General features: G+C 39.9%; 1 protein-coding gene across 9 annotated transcripts in view; it reads left to right on the top strand.

The window, feature by feature from the left end:
• WDSUB1 (WD repeat, sterile alpha motif and U-box domain containing 1) overlaps nt 1–21,569 on the top strand; it is a 50,220-nt gene that overhangs the window by 19,048 nt on the left and 9,603 nt on the right. For 6 of the 9 annotated variants that reach the window (XM_025404619.1, XM_025404623.1, XM_025404622.1 and 3 more), the window contains 5 exons: nt 2,196–2,229; nt 4,083–4,123; nt 4,200–4,306; nt 5,687–5,866; nt 12,754–12,894. In XM_025404619.1, coding sequence (XP_025260404.1) covers nt 2,196–2,229; nt 4,083–4,123; nt 4,200–4,306; nt 5,687–5,866; nt 12,754–12,894 — 503 coding nt within the window. The remainder of the gene's footprint in view (nt 1–2,195; nt 2,230–4,082; nt 4,124–4,199; nt 4,307–5,686; nt 5,867–12,753; nt 12,895–21,569) is intronic. The other 3 variants (XM_025404621.1, XM_025404620.1, XM_025404618.1) reach the window with 2 other exon arrangements.

Below are 21,569 nucleotides of genomic sequence, written 5' to 3'. Positions count from 1 at the left end.
GAATATAAGTGGCTAGAGATGAAAAGTGAATAGACAGCAGAATGCGGTTGTAGGTCAGAATGTGTACTGAGGCCTGCTGTGGTAGCTCATGCCTGTTATTCCAACACTTTGAGAGGTCAAGGCAGAAGGATCACTTGAGACCAGGAGTTTGAGACCAGTCTGGACAACACAGTGAGACCCAGTCCCTACAAAAAAAAAATTAAAGAAATTAGCTGGACATAGGGGTTTGTGCCTGTAGTCTCAGCTACTTGGGAGGCTGAGGCAGGAGAATCCCCTGAGCCCAGGAGTTTGAGGCTGCAGCGACCTATGGTCATGCCACTGCACTCCAGCCTGGGCAACAGAGTGAGAACTTGTCTCTTTAAAAGAAAAGAAAAAAGAAAGAAAAAAGAGGTGTACTAAGGAAGGTGTGTAGGGCATAGTTGGGGTGGCCTTGGAAAAGGCAGTATAGAATTTCTGTGCAGATATGGGAAGATTGAGGAACAGAAAGAGCATTGCAGGAGGCAGGAAATTCTTGAGTAGATTAAAATGTATGATAAGCATTCAAATAAATAAGGAGAAATGAGGCCGGAAAAACAGATTGTAGAGATAATAGAGAACCTAGGATGGACCGGGCATGGTGGCTTATGCCTGTAATCCCACCACTTTGGGAGGCTGAGGCAGGAGGATCACTTGCACCCAGGAGTTTGAGACCAGCCTGGGCAACATAGGAAGACCTGGTCTCTACAAATAATAAAAAGTTAGCCGAGCATGGTGGCGTGCACCTGTGGTGCTAGCTCCTCAGGAGGCTGAGGTGAGAGGATCGCTTGAGCCCAGGCAGTGGAGGCTGCAGTGAGCCATGATCGTGCCACTACACTCCAGCCTAGGCAACAGAGTGAAACCCTGACTCAAAACAAAAAACAACAACAAAAAACCCCTGAGAACCTGGGATGGTGTTAGAACTTATTCAAACCTTGTATGTTAAATTTAGGAGAACTTCTGAAACTTTTACAGCAATTCTAACATGCAAAGCCTAGCTATAGGAGACTAGTGTCTAGAGATGAATATAAGTGACTAGAGATGAAAAGTGAATGGACAACAGAATGCAGTTATAAGTCAGAATAGAGAAGTGAAGAATTGAATCATGATTTAGGTCAGTGGTTCTTATACTTTTTGGTCTTAAGATTCCTTGACACTCTTAAAAGTAAGATTCCTTGGCTGGGCGTGGTGACTCACGCCTGTAATCCCAGCACTTTGGGAAGCTGAGGCAGGCAGATCATGAGGTCAGGAGATCAAGACCATCCTGGCTAACACAGTGAAATCCCGTCTCTACTAAAATTACAAAAAATTAGCCAGGTGTGGTGGTGGGCACCTGTAGTCCCAGCTGCTCGGGAGGCTGAGGCAGGAGAATGGCGTGAACCCAGGAGGTGGAGATTGCAATGAGCCGAGATAGCGCCACTGCACTCCAGCCTGGGCGACAGAGCAAGACTCCATCTCAAAAAAAAAAAAAGTAAGATTCCTTGACGCTCTTAAAAGTTATTACCCTAAAGAGCTTTTGCTTGTATGAGTTACACCTATCACTTATTTATAATATTAGAAAATACAATTGAGAATATTCTTAAATATTTTAAATTCATTTAAAAGCAATAGATTATTGCATATTAGCTTTTTGAGGAAAAAGAGTGAAAAAAGTGGCATTGTTCTAATAAAGCTTATAATTTTCTGAATTTTATATATGGCATTTTTTTGTTTTTTTTGAGATGGAGCCTCACTTTGCCACCCAGGCTGGCGTGCAATGGCATGATCTTGGCTCATTGCAACCTCCACCTCCCAAGTTCAAGCCATCCTCTTGCCTCAGCTTACCAAGGAGCTGGGATTACAGGTGCATGCCACCATGCCCGAATAATTTTTTTCTCTATTTTTAGTAGAGATGGGTTTCACCATGTTGGCCAGGCTGGTCTCGAACTCCTGACCTCATGATCCGCTCGAATCACCCTCCCAAAGTGCTGGGATTACAAGCATGAGCCACTGCGCCTGGCCACGTGTAGTTTTTTTAATTAAAGTTTTCATACATACGAACAAAAGGATTGCATTCTAAATGTATGTTAATATCTGTCTTTTCTAGAAAAGTTACTAAAGTTACTTAAAAATACTAATTACATAAATACTGTACTTTGTTTTTATAGAACTTTTCACCTATAATTTCTTTTCTTTTAAAGGTCAGTGGATAAGTCTGTCATAGTATATGATACTGTAAGTATTTAAAAATCTTGTGATCTATGAATATTATGTTTATTAGACTACTGAACTTCAAGTTAGGCATGGTAGAACAAGTATGTATTTTTTCTGTTTAGTATGACTAGGATCATATATCTTTTCACAAATGCTAAAATAGTTATGCAAGTAAGATATCGGTTCTGCAACAAGCCCTTAAATATTTCAGTAATGATTTTAAGATGGATAGATTTTAAATGTGATCATAAAATATACATATTTAAAGAGCACCAGTGTTCAAAACATCACATACAATCAATTATTAAACTTTTACACCAGGCTTCCATAATAGCAAAGGATGAATGTTTACCCTAGGGTTTTTTGTGAATATGGTTGAAAGTGACCTACCATTTTTAGAGTCCTGGCTGGATTTAGAGAGTGGTGTAAGAAAGAATAGGTTATCATGGACTTGGAAAATGGGAGTTTTTGACTGATCCATGTGTGAGTAAAGACCAAGTTGTGGCCGGGTGCAGTGGCTCACATCTGTGATCCCAGCGTGTCAGGAGGCCGAGGCAGGCAGATGGCTTGAGTTCAGGAGTTCAAGACCAGCCTGGCCAGGATGGTGAAACCTCGTGTCTCCCAAAAATACAAAAACTTAGCTGGCCGTGGTGGTGCATCCCCGTAGTCCCAGTACTTGGGAGTCTGAGGCGAGAGGATGGCTTGAACCCCGGAGGTGGAGGTTGCAGTGAACCGAGATCGTGCCATTGCATTCCAGCCTGGGCAACAGAGTGAGACTCTGTCTCAAAAATAAATAAAGTAGTTGAAAAGAATATTGTCCAAGAGAAGTAAATGTTGAGTGGAGCCTCCAAATGATTGGATTTAGGCTGTAGCTAGGCCAGCAAATAAATGGAGATATAAGTAATCAAAGGGTAGCAAATTAAGCAAGTGATCTAAGCTAGTGTTCCACACAGAGGTTCAAGCCACTGAGTGTTCCGGCAGGAAATGGAAAAGAATACTCAAGGTAGGTGAGGTAGATGTTTAATATTTCTCATGAACATTTCGTGAGATTTTACATTCTCAGAAACAATTATAACACTAAATTGTCTCTGTAAAATATGTATGAGTCCCACTTAAATACACCTAAAATGTTGGATGGCCACCTTAGTGTACTCAAAATCTAAGGGACTTATTTATTTATTTATTTATTTATTTATTTATTTGAGACAGACTCTTGCTCCGTTGCCCAGGCTGTAGGCAATGGCACGATCTCAGCTCACTGTAACCTCCGCCTCCTGAGTTCAAGCAATTCTCCTGCCTCAGCCTCCCAAGTAGCTGGAACTACAGGCACGTGCCACCATGCCAGCTGATATTTTATATTTTTAATAGAGATGGGGTTTCACTGTGTTGGCCAGACTGGTCTCGAACTCCTGAGCTCAAGTAACCCACCCGCCTCGGCCTCCCAAAGTGCTAGAATTATAGGTATGAGCCACCGCACCCAGCCAAGGGACTAATTTCTAGTCACTGGTCCTATAATGTGTACAAGTCAAATGCCATAGCCAAAAATATGAATTATTTCAGGTAATAGATGTTTAGGATACTATTAGTAGGTTCCAACAGATGAGCAAATGCCAAGGGTCTACTGTATTAAAAATTGCTAAGGAGATGGCTAGCAGACAATAATGCCGATAATTGACAAAAAGCGAAGTAAGTACCTGAGAATGCTGTTACAGATGCCGTTTCTACTATTCATTGAGTAAAGTTTCATCTTATGTTAGTTACTAATAAATATTAATGTATTCACTTAGTGTACAACCCATTTATGTCAAAGGAGTCTTCATCAGTGACTTTGCTCTTCCCTGAGTGAGTGTAAAGCTGCTGTTGTTGTTTTTCAGAACACTGAGAATATCCTTCACACGTTGACTCAGCACACCAGGTCTGAACTGAACCTCACTTTGTATTAATACAATTTAAACATTAGAACATGCATAATAGTTGTTTTTATTAACTAGGTATGTCACAACTTGTGCTTTTGCACCTAATACCCTTTTACTTGCTACTGGTTCAATGGACAAAACAGTGAACATCTGGCAATTTGACCTGGAAACACTTTGCCAAGGTTAGTAAGGACATCATTTTTCACTCGTTTCAACCCCACTCACCATTAGGGTCAGAAAGTTAGTAAATCGGGCCAGGCACAGTGGCTCACACCTGTAATCCCAGCATTTTGGGAAGCCAAGGTGGGCGTATCACTTGAGGTCAGAAATTCGAGACCAGCCTGGCCAACATGATGAAACCCTGTCTCTACTAAAAATACAGAAACGTAGATCAGCAGGATGGCGCATGCTTGTAATCCCAGCTACTCGGGAGGCTGAAGCAGGAGAATCACTTGAACCTGGAAGGCGGAGGTTACAGTGACCTCAGATCGTGCCATTGCACTCCAGCCTGAGTGACAAGAGTGAAACTCTATCTCAAAAAAAAAAGAAAAAAAAAGTTAGTAAATCATTTGACAGGCTATTCACATTGCTTTTCTCAATAGAAAGTATGCATCCAAATTTAATGTCATTTAAAAATAATTTGGCCTGGCTTGGTGGCTCACACTTATAATCCCAGCACTTTGGGAGGCTGAGGCGAGTGGATTACATGAGCCCAGGAGTCTGAGATTAGCTTGGGCCACATGATGAAACACCATCTCTACAAAAAAGACAAAAATTAGCCACACATGGGGGTGTGCACCTGTGGCCCCAGCTACTTGGGATGCTGAGGTGGGAAGGATCACCTGAGCCCAGGAGGTCACGAGGCTGCAGTGAGCTGAGAACATGCCACTGTACTTCAGCCTAGGCAAGGGAGTGAGACCCCATCTCTAAAATAATAGTAATTTTAGAGAAGCCAGTGTTGAAGTGGCTGGGCTGTGTGAAAGCTGTTGGTAAATGCTTTCGGTGCACATTCATGTGTCCTACACCTCCCATGGTTTGTAAGTTATTTGTTTATACTCCATACTAATTTTTCAGGTAAATATAGCCTCAGGACAAAATAGAAATTATCATTGTATTTTGTTGGTTTTATTTTTGGCATCAAGCAACACTGGCACATAATTTAGGAGTTTTATTTTTATCACTGTCAGAATTAACCAAATAGTGGTGCTGATACAGAGATGATGGAGCAAATAGAATACCTTTGCTAGTATGAATTTTATATAATAAAAAATTGTTTTCCTGATGTGAAAAAGAAAATGTTCCAAAAGGAAGTTAAAGTGGTAAAACAATTTTTTTTTTTTTTTGAGACAGGGCCTCCCTATGTTACTCAGGCTGGTCTTGAACTCCTGACTTCAAGCGATCCTCCTGCCTCAGCCTCTCGAATAGCTAGGATTATAGGCATAAGCCACTGTACCCAGCTATAAAACACAGATTTAAGGAAATTTTGTTTATTTTTAATTCAAAGTGAGATTGTTTATAAAGGAAATACTTTTTTGTTATCTCACTTACCTGTTTATTTTAAGCAAGGAGCACAGAAGATCAGCTGAAGCAATTTACTGAAGATTGGTCAGAGGAGGATGTCTCAACATGGCTTTGTGCACAAGATTTAAAAGATCTCGTTGGTATTTTCAAGATAAATAACATTGATGGAAAAGAACTGTTGAATCTTACAAAAGAAAGTCTGGCTGATGATTTGAAAATTGGTAAGCTTAGTGAAAGATAGGCAATCTTCAAAACAACTTTTACCAAATTACTCTGCAGTTGGATTTTGTTGCATTAATGGTTTCTTCTTAATGTTCTGGCACTACACTAATGACCCATCTTCTTGATTATGGCCATCCTAGCAGTTGTGAAGTGGAGTTTCATTGTGGTTTTGATTTTCTTTTACCTAATGACATGCAATCTTTCAAGTGCTTATTGGCCATTTATATATCTTCTTTGGAGAAATGTCTGTTCAGATCCATTGCCCATTTTTAAACGGGGTTGTCTTTTTGTTGTTGACTTTGTAAGAGTTGTTTATATATTCTGGGTACTTGATCTTTACCAAAAACAAGTTGGTTTTTTTTTTTTAAATTTTTATTTATTTATTTTTTTGAGACGGAGTCTAGCTCTGTTGCCCAGGCTGGAGTGCAGTGGCGCGATCTCAGCTCACTGCAAGCTCCGCCTCCTGGGTTCACGCCATTCTCCTGCCTCAGCCTCCCGAGTAGCTGGGACTAAAGGCGCCCGCCACCACGCCCGGCTAATTTTTTGTATTTTTAGTAGAGATGGTGTTTCACTGTATTAGTCAGGATGGTCTCGATCTCCTGACCTCGTGATCCGCCCGCCTCAGCCTCCCGAAGTGCTGGAATTACAGGTGTGAGCCACCGCGCCTGGCTGAGTACAGTCACCGCGCCTGGCCGAGTTACAGTCACTTTTCTATCTCTTTGTGTGTGTCGGGGAGGGGGGTGGGGGAAGGGATAGGAGGGTGTCCCTCCGCTGCCCAGGCTGGAGTGCAGTGGTGCATCACAGCTCACTACAGCCTTGACCTCCCAGGCTCAAGTGGTCTTCCTGTCTCAGCCTCCCAAGTAATGGACCACAGGCACATGCTATCATGCCCAGCTAATTTTTAAAATTTTTTGTAGAGATGAGGTCTCCCTGTTGCCCAGGCTGGTCTTAAACTCCTGGGTTCAAGCAGTCCTCCAGCCGTGGCCTCCCAAAGTGTTGGGATTATGGGCATGAGCCACTGCACCCAGCATCTCTCTCTGATAAAATATTTCCTTTCTAACTTCCTCTTTTTTTTCTGAGAGTAGGTAATAGAGTAGGAGCTTTATTTTTTAAAAACACAAACTGCTGACCTCAAGTGACCCTCTTGGCTCAGCCTCCCAACGTGCTAGGATTACAGGCATGAGCTGCTGCGCCTGGCCAAGAATAAGACATTCTTGTAGGATTCAGTTAATGATCAATTAATGATTCAATTAGTTTTTGAAGGATGAGTCTCAGGTTTAACCGTAGTAATCATTTTACTTCACAGTTCAGTGAAATGGGTTTTGGAAGTGTCAGGCCCAAGCCAAAATTAAAATACAATTTAAACAAGTTCTGTGATGGTCTAATAGGTGAATTTGAAAAACCATTAAGAATGGAGACAAAAATGTTGCACATTTTCTAGTCAATAAGGACTCTTAAGCTTGTGTTTAAGATTTGGAGATCTAGCAAGCTCAACAAATTAGACATAGAATAAAGTAGTAAAAATAGACTATAACATTTATTTTTGATATCATTCTAATGTATTTTAAGGTTTTTGCAACCTTCATTATAAAGAATCAAGCAGCTAACTAATCTATAAATGGTATTGTAAGCTATAATGAATTTCTTTTAGTCCTGAATTTTAAGAAAAATAGACCCTCAAAATAGTAAATTGCACAAATAGAGAATTAAATTTGGTCTAGAAGCAAATGTGTTGAGGTGAACCAACAAGTATATATGCTACTGAATTTTGTTTTAATGCATATCTATTTTACCTGCATTTGCCTTGAACTGTTTAAAACAGCTGCTATGTCAATGTGAATAAATCTGAGTTTAACATTCAGCAAATGGAGGAAGTTGATTAACTGTGCAGTAAAGTACATTGGAGGGTTTGAGACCAATGTCGTATATCTATTATGTTTGACATTTAAATTATTTTTAAGGAATTGAGCAGTTTATCAAATCTGTTTTCAATGGGTCTTTTGTAAATACACAATAAATGAAATTTCTGCAGACTTGAATATGTTTGACTTTGGAGCTTTACCCAAGGATAATAGTCATTTTCTAGGATTGTGTTAATGGAAGCCTAGGGTACAACAGACATACAGCTTTAGTTAGGAAATAATTCCTTATATCTAGAACGGTTTGTATAAGGAATGTCCAGACAGAGTACAGGTTCAAGAGATCCTTGATGTTGAGAGGGATATATCTTAAGACATTTTCTATGAATTTGTGACTACTATAACATTTAATATCTCATTCAAAAGGCATAAAGTGTGAAAGGTTAAGAGTAGGAAAGTCACTTTGAGATGTGATATTACACAACGAGTGAGTCTACTACTAGCCACACAGCTGCCATCTAGCTACTCATTGGCCTCAGTTTATATCTAGGCTTTGGGAATATGGCAGATTGCTACGTATCTTGGAGTTTGGAATTGCTGTATAGAAGATAAAATGATAGAAACTTAAAATGACAAATGCCAAGGAACTATTGTGTATCATGTTGGTATTTATGATTATATTCAGATAATCATCAACCATAGATGCCTAATTGGGAACGAGATTTTTTTCAAAGGGTTCACTCTCTGTTTACTCTTCTTTCCAAGAAATCATAAAAGCACATAAGACATTTTTATCATTTTCTAATTTAAAATTTAGAAATTTAAGTACATCACCTGTCTTTATATCCTCGGATTTTGAAAGTTTCATGTTTCAGTTCTTATTAATTCGTTATGTAGATTTCACTTGTTGCCTGGATAACTGCATTTATTGTTAAGTAATTGAACATTTACAGTTTTTGTTTGTTTGTTTATATGTGATTAAAGTGAAATAGGCTGTTCAAATCTAGTTACTGTGCACTGACCCCCTGTTGGAAGGGCATAACCCTCCGTGGTCAGCTGCTGTCTGAAGTTGGCTCACTCTCCTTTCCAGTGCTTACTTGCTGGACACGCTGGGGTCTCATTTGCTCAGGCCCATCAGATGTCCTGTTGCTTTCTTCTACACAGATGCCAACCACAGGTCTTTATGGGTGTTAATGGTTTGTCCTCACTCAGGCATATTGTAGGGTTCATGAAGATGTCTCGCTACCTTGTTTTGTTGGAAATGTCCATGCAATTTGAGTTTATCTAGTTGCTCTGTTTTTTTCAGAGAAATTAAAAAACTATACTGCTTCTATCCTGTTCTTAATATCCTCTTAAAAATTCCCCCTGTACCTAAGCTGTATTTTCCATTCTTAATATAGGTTTCGTGTCTTCTCTTGATCATTCTATGTAGAAATTTGATTTTTAAATTAAATATAATTTTTAAAAGCAGATTTTTAGTTTTCTTTGTAAGAAACCAGCGTTTGGTTCTGTTGTTCTCTGTCAGGGCCGGGAGAGGTGAGTCAGTAACCAGCTTGGTGGCCTGTGCTTGTTCAATTCCAGGCGCTCGTGCTGTCCTGGTAACTGGCCTCCAGCTGGGGCTGCTGTGGCATTGGTACTTACAGGACAAAGTTGGGAGAGTAAAGGGCACATGTAGGAAGGTCTCTGTCTCATTCATGCACGTACATCTCTGCTCTACACTGTCACTTCCCAGCTCTCACTCCAGAACCCAGTTACCTTCTGTTTCGTCAGAGGTTTTCAGGGTTGAGTTTTATATCCGTTAGTTTAGTCTTGTATATTTGATGGTTATTAGTTTCTAGATTCCATCAGACTCTCAGTGATGTAGCATTTCCAGAGTTGGGTGGTTTTAACTTGTCATGAAGATGTCTTTTCAGGATTATAGTCAGTAATAGCCGGATATTGCCCAGTACTGGTACCAAGGGTTTACTAGCTTAGCTGGTAAGGGTCCTTTCTTTCTCAGCAATTGTATGAGTGTATAAGACTTATTCTGAACCCCCAATCACAAAAGGAGATGTTTGTTTCTGGTAGAGCTCTGGGGATGTGGTTTAACTAAAAGCATCCCTGAGGGCAAGGTGATCTGACTTCATTTCTAAATGACATTAGGATTGGACAAGGATAACACCCAGTTTAACCTTATCTGGGGAATTTTGAATTAGGCCTTCTGTGTTCTCTATTGTAAATATGATAAGCATTTTAAGTATTAGCACACATGTAGAATATTTTTGACAGGAAGATATACTTTTTAAAGAACATTAGTTGCTCCTATATTTTTTTCTTTTTCTTAATTTTTTTAGAGACAGTTTCACTGTCTTGCCCAGGCTGGAGTGCAGTGGCATGAACATGGCTCACTGTAGCCTCTACCTTCTGGGTTCTGTAGCTCCTCCTGCCTCAGCCTCCTGAAGAGCTGGGACCACAGGTATGCACCACCACGCCCAGCTAACTTTTAAACTTTTTTTGTAGAGAAGGAGTCTTGCTGTGTTGCTCATACTGGTCTCAAACTCCTGGTCTTAAGCAGTGCTCCCACCTTGGTGCCTCAAGTGCTGAGATTATAGGCATGAGCCACTACACCCAGCCTCCTTTTCTTATTATAAGTTATATAATTATCTCTTTAAACAAGATGTCTACTGTCTTCTTGCAAACATGTTCTAGAAACATTTATGACAGTTTTTGAAGTCATGTCTCTACCCAGGTGGAAGATTTTCAGGAAGCATAACCCAGTCATGATAGATTTTCTACCATCTCATCCAATACCCCACTTCAGCAAATCTTGATCTTATCCTAACCTTTATTCTGTTAATCTTGTGTACCTGTTATCTATCTCTACTCTTATTTTCCACCTTACTTAGCTTTGAATACATGATCCATCCTTATAACTCCTCTTAAGCCTTCCATTGTATTTGCCTGGCAAAGTAAAAACACACAGCCCGCTAACCCTTGGAAAACACACATTGTGAAACGGGACATTCTGGGAAGAGGTGGACTCGATATCTCTGATTTGTTACATTAAAGGCTGGCTGTGGCGATCAGATAACACTGTGCTGCGTTTTAGAGGTACTTCCCTAACTAAGCACTTTTAAGTACTTGTGTGTTGAAATAGCTTTCTCTTGAATATGGATGGTGATTTCATAAAGAATTTGAGGGAATCTTTTTGAGTCATAAATATTTTTGCACAGTCATATTCAACATGTAAGGAAATCATTGATTTGTTCGTGGCGCTTTAAAAAACTTGTTTTAAAAATCCTCAGTTCGGTTGCAGCATGTCCCATTGGAAGGAAGTCACAGGAAAGCAGACCCTCGGCGCCAGGGAGCTGCTAGGATAACTTGCCACATTCACATGAATGTGGGCAGTGAGCGCAGACTGACTCAAACGGTTTATTACTCGTGACACAGCAGACACTCGCACTTCAGGTTCTGATTGTTTCCCCTTCCCCTCTTTTTTTTTTTTTTTTTTTTTTTGAGGCAGTCTCACTGTGTCACCCAGGCTGGAGTGCGTGGTGCAATCTCAGCTCACTGCAACCTCTGCCTCCTGGTTTCAAGCGATTCTTCTGCCTCAGCCTCCCAAGTAGCTGGGATTACAGGCATGGCTACTTTTTTTTTTTTGTATTTTTAGTAGAGATGGGGTTTTGCCATGTTGGCCAGGGTGGTCTTGAACTCCTGACCTGAAGTGATCCACCTGTCTCATCCTCCCAAAGTGCTGGGATTACAGGCATGAGCCACTGTGCCCAGCCTCCCCTTTCCCTCTTAAGTTTCATGGTGGTGGTTTATGTTTGTGTCACAGCTGAGGAGCCCTGAGCTTGGGAAACCCCCAGTCTTATAAGGGGGTTACCAGCAAAATAGCCCCCAGGAGGCAAGACATTATAGTGGTCAGGAAACATCTGCGCTCCCACAGGGAGGGACGCACTATCTCCAGCTTCCAAGGATGTTTTCAGACATCCTCGAAAAGACCATCTGAAACAGAGGGTGTCCTAAGACCTGTACAAACCTCATGGAGCATTACCTCCTGACAGAAAGTAAGTTGGTTTGGTTTTTTCTCGTAACTATGTGAGGCATTCTGAAATCTTAATTCTTCTACCTACTTCAACCTAAAGTAGAACTGTCAACTAGTTCTAAAAGTGTAAACAGCCAATAATTCTAAAATTCCTAAAATTACATTAGACTTTCTAAAACTAAAATTTTTTTTAAGTTAAGAATAAAAACAAGTGAAACATGCATATGGTTTGGACAAACAGATGAGCTTCATTTGTGATTGTGCTTCTTATAAGAATCAGCAAATATATCCAATTTCATTAAGTTTAAAAATATAACATGGCATTTTTATGTTTTGAACTCAAACATATTTAAAAATGATTTTTAGGAAATTTTCTGTTGTGTAAGTAACGAGTAATGAGCCTTTTCTGATTTTGTAGAGTATATTAGTGTCTGGCAACCTGAAATTCTTGAACTTTCAGAATCTAAATTTATTTAAAATTAGCTATTAACTGCTGATATATTTTAACCAACAGTATTCTATACAACAGAGATTTGTTAAGGAATGTATAAAGAAAACACTAGTTCATGTGGTAAAACAGTATGTCAGAAGATTTCTGGTGGTAGTAGATAAAATCTCCATTTGTGGTTGGCTGCGGTGGCTCACACCTGTAATCCCAGCACTTTGAGAGGATGAGGCGGAAGGATCACTTGAACCTAGGAATTCGAGACCAGCGTGGGCAATATAGTGAAACCTTCTCTTTATAAAAAATACATAAATTAATCGGGCATGGTGGCGTGTGCCTGTAGTCCCAGCTACTCAGGAGGCTGAGGTGGGAGTATCACTTGAGCCCAGAAGGTTGAGGCTGCAATGAGTAGTGATCATTATGCACTGCATTCTAGCCTGGGCAAAAGAGTGAGCCCCTGTCTCAAAATCAAAAACCCCAACAACAAACTATTTGTGAATGACTAGCATAAGGATTACTAGTAGTTTTCCAGCCCTAACAGTAATTTCTTTACAGAATCTCTAGGACTGCGTAGTAAAGTGCTGAGGAAAATTGAAGAGCTCAGGACCAAGGTTAAATCCCTTTCTTCAGGAATCCCTGATGAATTTGTATGTCCAATAACTAGAGAACTTATGAAAGATCCAGTCATCGCCTCAGGTATGTGTGATGCTATACTAAGTTGCAGGGGATGTTTTGTGCTAAATGAATAAGAAGTTTAGACAATTCTCAGAAGTTTGCTTAAATGTGAAGAATTTTAAGTAGTTTTTTTCTTTTTTTTCTTTAAAAAATTTTTTTTATTATGCTTTAAGTTCTAGGGTACATGTGCACAATGTGCAGGTTTGTTACGTATGTATACAGGTGCCATGTTGGTGTGCTGTATCCATTAACTCGTCATTTACATTAGGTGTATCTCCTAATGCTATCCCTCCCCCGCCCCCTCCCCACAATAGGCCCAGGTGTGTGATGTTCCTCTTCCTGTGTCCAAGTGATCTCATTGTTCAGTTCCCACCTATGAGTGAGAACGTGCGGTGTTTGGTTTTCTGTTCTTGCAATAGTTTGCTGAGAATGATAGTTTCCAGCTGCATACATGTCCCTACAAAGAACACGAACTCATCCTTTTTTATGGCTGCATAGTATTCCATGGTGTATATGTGCCACATTTTCTTAATCCAGTCTGTCACTGATGGACATTTGGGTTGATTCCAAGTCTTTGCTATTGTGAATAGTGCTGCAATAAACATGCATGTGCATGTGTCTTTATAGCAGCATGATTTATAATCCTTTGGGTATATACCCAGTAATGGGATTGCTGGGTCAAATGGTATTTCTAGTTCTAGATCCTTGAGGAATCGCCACACTGCTTTCCACAGTGGTTGAACTAGTTTACAGTCCCACCAACAGTGTAAAAGTGTTCCTATTTGTCCACATCCTCTCCAGCACCTATTGTTTCCTGATTTTTTAATGATGGCCATTCTAACTGGTGTGAGATGGTATCTCATTGTGGTTTTGATTTGCATTTCTCTGATGGCGAGTGATGATGAGCATTTTTTCATGTATCTGTTGGCTGTGTGAATGTCTTCTTTTGAGAAGTGTCTGTTCATAATCCTTTGCCCACTTTTTAATGGGGTTGTTCGCTTTTTTCTTGTAAATTTGTTTGAGTTCTTTGTAGGTTCTGGATATTAGCCCTTTGTCAGATGAGTAGATTGCAAAAATTGTCTCCCATTCTGTAGGTTGCCTGTTCACTCTGATGGTAGTTTCTTTTGCTGTGCAGAAGCTCTTTAGTTTAATTAGATCCCATTTGTCAATTTTGGCTTTTGTTGCCATTGCTTTTGGTGTTTTAGACATGAAGTCCTTGCCCATGCCTATGTCCTGAATGGTATTACCTAGGTTTTCTTCTAGGGTTTTTATGGTTTTAGGTCTAACATTTAAGTCTCTAATCCACCTTGAATTAATTTTCGTATACGGAGTAAGGAAAGGATCCAGTTTCAGCTTTCTACTTATGGCTAGCCAATTTTCCCAGCACCATTTATTAAATAGGGAATCATTTCCCCATTTCTTGTTTTTGTCAGGTTTGTCAAAGATCAGATGGCTGTAGATGTGCGGTATTATTTCTGAGGGCTCTGTTCTGTTCCATTGGTCTGTACCTCTGTTTTGGTACCAGTACCGTGCTGTTTTGGTTACTGTAGCCTTGTAGTATAGTTTGAAGTCAGGTAGCGTGATGCCTCCAGCTTTGTTCTTTTGGCTTAGGATTGTCTTGGCAATGCGGGGTCTTTTTTGGTTCCATATGAACTTTAAAGCAGTTTTTTTCCAATTCTGTGAAGAAAGTCATTGGTAGCTTAATGGGGATGGCATTGAATCTATAAATTACCTTGGGCAGTATGGCCATTTTCACAATATTGATTCTTCCTATCCATGAGCATGGTATGTTCTTCCATTTGTTTGTGTCTTTTATTTCACTGAGCAGTGGTTTGTAGTTCTCCTTGAAGAGGTCCTTTACATCCCTTGTAAGTTGGATTCCTAGGTATTTTATTCTCTTTGAAGCTGTTGTGAATGGGAGTTCATTCATGATTTGGCTCTCTGTTTGTCTGTTACTGGTGTATAAGAATGCTTGTGATTTTTGCACATTGATTTTGCATCTTGAGACTTTGCTGAAGTTGCTTATCAGCTTAAGGAGATTTGGGGCTGAGACAATGGAGTTTTCTAAATATACAATCATGTCATCTGCAAAGAGGGACAATTTGACTTCTTCTTTTCCTAACTGAATATCCTTGATTTCTTTCTCTTGCCTGATTGCCCTAGCCAGAACCTCCAACACTATGTTGAATAGGAGTGGTGAGAGAGGGAATCCCTGTCTTGTGTCAGTTTTCAAAGGGAATGCTTCCAGTTTTTGCCCATTCAGTATGATGTTGGCTGTGGGTTTGTCATAAATAGCTCTTATTATTTTGAGATACATTCCATCAATACCGAATTTATTGAGAGTTTTTAGCATGAAGGGCTGTTGAATTTTGTCAGAGGCCTTTTCTGCATCTATTGAGATAATCATGTGGTTTTTGTCTTTGGTTCTGTTTATATAATGGATTACATTTATTGATTTGCGTATGTTGAACCAGCCTTGCATCTCAGGGATGAAGCCCGCTTGATCATGGTGGATAAGCTTTTTGATGTGCTGCTGGATTCGGTTTGCCGGTATTTTATTGAGGATTTTTGCATCGATGTTCATCAGGGATATTGGTCTAAAATTCTCTTTTTTTGTTGTGTCTCTGCCAGGCTTTGGTATCAGGATGATGTTGGCCTCATAAAATGAGTTAGGGAGGATTCTCTCTTTTTCTATTGATTGGAATAGTTTCAGAAGGAATGGTACCAGCTCCTCCTTGTACCTCTGGTAGAATTCAGCTGTGAATCCATCTGGGCCTGGACTTTTTTTGGTTGGTAGGCTATTAATTATTGCCTCAATTTCAGAGCCTGCTATTGGTCTATTCAGGGATTCAACTTCTTCCTGGTTTAGTCTTGGGAGAGTGTAAGTGTCCAGGAAATTATCCATTTCTTCTAGGTTTTCTAATTTATTTGCGTAGAGGTATTCATAGTATTCTCTGATGGTAGTTTGTATTTCTGTGGGGTCGGTGGTGATATCTCCTTTATCATTTTTTATTGCATCTATTTGATTCTTCTCTCTTTTCTTCTTTATTAGTCTTGCTAGCGGTCTATCAATTTTGTTGATCTTCTCAAAAAACCAACTCCTGGATTCATTGATTTTTTGGAGGATTTTTTGTGTCTCTATCTCCTTCAGTTCTGCTCTGATCTTAGTTATTTCTTGCCTTCTGCTAGCTTTTGAATGTGTTTGCTCTTGCTTCTCTAGTTCTTTTAATTGTGATGTTAGGGTGTCAATTTTAGATCTTTTCTGCTTTCTCTTGTGGTCATTTAGTGCTATAAATTTCCCTCTACACATTGCTTTAAATGTGTCCCAGAGATTCTGGTATGTTGTATCTTTGTTCTCATTGGTTTCAAAGAACATGTTTATTTTTGCCTCCATTTCGTTATGTACCCAGTAGTCACTCAGGAGCAGGTTGTTCAGTTCCCATGTAGTTGAGTGGTTTTGATTGAGTTTCTTAGTCCTGAGTTCTAGTTTGATTGCACTGTGGTCTGAGAGACAGTTTGTTATAATTTCTGTTCTTTTACATTTGCTGAGGAGTGTTTTACTTCCAACTATGTGGTCAATTTTGGAATAAGTGCGATGTGTGCTGAGAAGAATGTATATTCTTTTGATTTGGGGTGGAGAGTTCTGTAGATGTCTATTAGGTCCGCTTGGTGCAGAGTTGAGTTCAATTCCTGGATATCCTTGTTAACTTTCTGTCTCGTTGATCTGTCTAATGTTGCCAGTGGGGTGTTAAAGTCTCCCATTATTATTGTATGGGAGTCTAAGTCTCTTTGTAAGTCTCTAAGGACTTGCTTTATGAATCTGGGTGCTCCTGTATTGGGTGCATATATATTTAGGATAGTTAGCTCTTCCTGATGAATTGATCCCTTTACCATTATGTAATGGCCTTCTTTGTCTCTTTTGATCTTTGATGGTTTAAAGTCTGTTTTATCAGAGACTAGGACTGCAACCCCTGCTTTTTTTTGTTTTCCATTTGCTTGGTAGATCTTCATGCATCCCTTTATTTTGAGCCTATGTGTATCTCTGCATGTGAGATGGGTCTCCTGAATACAGCAAACTGATGGGTCTTGACTCTTTATCCAATTTTCCAGTCTGTGTCTTTTAATTGGACCACTTAGTCCATTTACATTTAAGGTTAAGATTGTTATGTGTGAACTTGATCCTGCCATTATGATATTAGCTGGTTATTTTGCTCGTTAGTTGATGCAGTTTCTTCCTCGCATCGGTGGACTTTACATTTTGGCATGTTTTTGCAATGGCTGGTACCAGTTGTTCCTTTCCATGTTTGGTGCTTCCTTCAGGAGCTCTTGTAGGGCAGGCCTGGTGGTGACAAAATCTCTAAGCATTTGCTTGTCTGTAAAGGATTTTATTTCTCCTTCACTTATGAAACTTAGTTTGGCTGGATATGAAATTCTGGGTTGAAATTTCTTTTCTTTAAGAATGTTGAATATTGGCCCCCACTCTCTTCTAGCTTGTAGAGTTTCTGCTGAGAGATCTGCTGTTAGTCTGATGGGCTTCCCTTTGTGGGTAACCCGACCTTTCTGTCTGGTAGCCCTTAACATTTTTTCCTTCTTCAACTTTGGTGAATCTGAATCTGACAATTATGTGTCTTGGAGTTGCTCTTCTCGAGGAGTATCTTTGTGGCGTTCTCTGTATTTCCTGAATTTGAATGTTGGCCTGCCTTACTAGGTTGGGGAAGTTCTCCTGGATGATATCCTGCAGAGTGTTTTCCAACTTGGTTCCATTTTCTCCATCACTTTCAGGCACACGAATCAGACGTAGATTTGATATTTTCACATTATCCCATACTTCTTGGAGGCTTTGTTCATTTCTGTTTACTCTTTTTTCTCTACATTTCTCTTTTTGCTTCATTTCATTCATTTGATCTTCAATCACTGATACTCTTTCTTCCAGTTGATCGAGTCGGTTGCTGAAGCTTGTGCATTTGTCACATAGTTCTCGTGTCATGGTTTTCATTTCTATCAGTTCTTTTAAGGTCTTCTCTGCATTGATTATTCTAGTTATCCATTCATCCATTCTTTTTTCAAGGTTTTTAGTTTCTTTGTGCTGGTTACGTAGTTCCTCCTTTACCTCTGAGAAGTTTGATAGACTGAAGCCTTCTTCTCTCAACTCGTCAAAGTCATTCTCTGTCCAGCTTTGTTCCGTTGTTGGCGATGAGCTGCATTCCTTTGGAGGGGGAGATGGCTCTGATTTTTTGAATGTCCAGCTTTTCTGCCCTGCTTTTTCCCTATCTTTGTGGTTTTATCTGCCTTTGGTCTTTGATGGTGGTGACGTACTGATGGGGTTTTGGTGTGGGTGTCCTTTCTGTTTGTTAGTTTTCCTTCTAACAGTCAGGACCCTCAGCTGCAGGTCTGTTGGAGTTTGCTTGAGGTCCACTCCAGACCGTTTGCCTGGGTATCAGCAGCAGAGGTTGCAGTAGATAGAATATTGCTCAACAGCGAGTGTTGCTGTCTGATTCTTGCTCTGGAAGCTTCGTCTCAGAGTGTACCCAGCCGTGTGAGGTCTGATGTGTCGGTCTGCACCTAGTGGGGGATGTCTCCCAGTTAGGCTACTCAGGGGTCAGGGACCCACTTGAGCAGGCAATCTATCTGTTCTCAGATCTCAGCCTCTGTGCTTGGAGAACCACTGCTCTCTCCAAAGCTGTCAGACGGGGACTTTTACATCTGCAGAGGTTTCTGCTGTTTTTTGTTTAGCTATGCTGTGTCCCCAGAGGTGGAGTCTACGGAGGCAGGTAGGCCTTCTTGAGCTGCGGTGGGCTCCACCTAATTCGAGCTTCCCTGTGGCTTTTTTTATCTACTTAAGCCTCAGCAATGGCGGGCGCCCCTCCCCCAGCCTTGCTGCCACCTTGCAGTTAGATCTCAGACTGCTGTGCTAGCAATGAGGGAGGCTCCGTGGGCATGGGACCCTCTGGGCCAGATGTGGGATATAATCTCCAAGTGTGCCATTTGCTAAGACCCTTGGTAAAGCACAGTATTAGGGTGGGAGTTACCCGATTTTCCAAGTGTTGTGTGGCTCAATTTCCCTTGGCTAGGAAAAGGAATTCCCTTCCCCCTTGCACTTCCCAGGTGAGGCGATGCCTCGCCCTGCTTTAGCTCTCGCTGGTCGGGCTGCACCTGGGGACCAGCATCAACTGCCAGACACATCCCAGTGAGATGAACCCGGTATCTCAGTTGAAAATGCAGAAATCACCCGTTGTCTGTGTTGCTTTTGCTGGGAGCTGGAGGCTGGAGCTGTTCCTATTTGGCCATCTTGGGCACCACTCTCCTTAAGTAGTTTTTTCTTAAAAAACTAATTAGACCTTGGGTGAACAAATGAGTGTTGTATATTTCATAATGAAATTGGACAGAGTAGTTGTGGAGCTGACACACAATGATTAAGTTTTACTTAAACTTGTGAAGTGTGTATTTAGTTGCTAGGATGTAAAGATAAAATACTATTTTTTTAAGATTGTTGAGATCTCTTATGTTTGTCTATCATGAATTTAAACAATCTTATACAAAGAATATAAAGTTGTATCATTCCATATTCCTAATCATTAACAGATCCACATACTTTATTATGCAGGGAATCCAAATTTATATATATATATATGTCTTTTTTAATTTTGGCCTACAGCTTCCTCTGGAGTTTTCACTTTGAATAGCTTCACCCCATTGTGGCTGTATGATACATTGTGTTTGACTTTTCTGTTAGTTGATGTGTATGTGCTTGCATATCTTTACACTGTAAATGGCATGCTGACATCTTGGCACATTTCTTTCTGTTTTTACCATTACTTAGGGTTATTTACATGGGTTATATGTTACAAAGCAGAATTAGTCAATTTGAGGATGTTTTATGAATGTGAAAATAGTTAGATACATTTTGTTAGATGTGTTATTTTCCAGGGAAAAAAACAGTTTAGAGTGCTGCCAGTGATATATCTAATTGTACCTAGTTTTCCAGTTTTGTGATCATTGTATATTATTTTATAACTCCATTTACTTTTGCCAGCTTAATAGTTGTTTTGAAACTATATTCCTTACTTTGCTAGGGAGGCAATGAATTTTTTTTACGTGTTAGCTTACTATTTACATATATTTGGGTATAAAACATCTATTCATCTTCTCTGATAATTAGCTGAAGGACTTACTTTGTATACGCTGTCCACCGTTCACATTATTAGTGGAACTAATTATGTAGTGTCTTATCGTTATGAGTTCATCTATATTAGGTCCTTAAAGCTGTACCTGCATATAATAAACAATAAAAGTCAATTAGCTATTTTTATTTCAGGCTATGAAATTTGCTGTGAGTATAGCAGTGGCTGCACATTTTTTGACTTTGGTTTATCAGGACTCTTGTTTGCAGTTGAAAGCAGCTCAACTCGAGTTAGTTTAAGCAGAAATGGCAATTGAGGTATTAAAAGTGAATCTCAGGAAAACCTGGCAGCAAAGAGTGTAATAGGGTTCTGTCTCTAATTTATTGAGAGGTTTCTTAATATTCACTCTGATGTTCAGTGTGCTTTTTTTCTACAAAACAAAAAACAAACAAAAAAAACACGACCATAGACAGGTCTCAAATTTTAGTTTCATCCTTGAGGGAAGACACCAATCTGACATTTCCTTCTGGCTGCTTTTCTCAGCTTTCCAGATTGATGTAGCCTGTAGTATCAGTAATTTATATTTATTGCTGAGTAATGTTTCATTGCATAGATATGCCATAATATGTTTATTCATTAACCTGTCAGTGGACTTTCAGGTCTTTTCTACTTTGTGGCTATTATGACTGAAGCTGCTGTAACATTTACGTACAGATCTTTGTCTGGATATTTCTCATTTCTCTTGGTTAAACACATAGGAGTGAAATTACTGGGTTGTATCATAAGCAGATGTTTAAAGGGACTACCAAAATGTTTCTCAAAGTGGTGGTACCATTGAAATTTCATAGCTGAGACTTCCAGTTTCTCCACATCCTCTCCAGCACTTGGTATTGCTAGTCTTTTAAATTTTGCCATTTTAGTGGATATGAAGTGGTATCTCAGTGTGCCTTTTTTTTTTTTTTTTGAGATGGAGTCTCGCTCTGTTGCCCTGACTGAAGTACAGTGGTGGGATCTCGGCTCACTGCAAGCTCTGCCTTCTCGGTTCACGCCATTCTCCTGCCTCAGCCTCCTGGGTAGCTGGGACTACAGGCACCCGCCACCATGTCTGGCTAATTTTTTTGTATTTTTAGTAGGGACGGACTTTCACTGTGTTAGCCAGGATGGTCTCGATCTCCTGACCTTGTGATCGGCCCACCTCCCAAAGTGCTGGGATTACAGGCGTGAGCCACCATGCCTGGCCTCTCATTGTGCTTTTAATTTGCATTTGCCTCTTGACTCATGATGTTGAGCATCTTTTTGTGAGCTTATCTATCCATTCATATATCTTTTTTGTAATGTATATCTTCAAATCTTTTTCCCATTTTGTGTTGGATTATCTTACTGTGTTGTGAGAGTTCTTTAGATGCAAGTCTTTTGTAAGGTAATGTATTGCACATATTTTCTCTTCTCTGTAGCCCGCCTCATCACTTTCATAATAACGTCTCTTATAGAGACGAAGTTTTTAATTTTAATGAAATCTTATTTTTCACTTTCATACTTTTTGAGTTCTAAGAAATCTGCCTATCCCAAGGTTTC

Source organism: Theropithecus gelada, chromosome 12 (genome assembly GCF_003255815.1).
Source record: "Theropithecus gelada isolate Dixy chromosome 12, Tgel_1.0, whole genome shotgun sequence".
NCBI classification, from domain to species: domain Eukaryota; kingdom Metazoa; phylum Chordata; class Mammalia; order Primates; family Cercopithecidae; genus Theropithecus; species Theropithecus gelada.
Note: the sequence above shows the minus strand (reverse complement) of the source record. Positions and strands in the feature narration are given on the sequence as shown.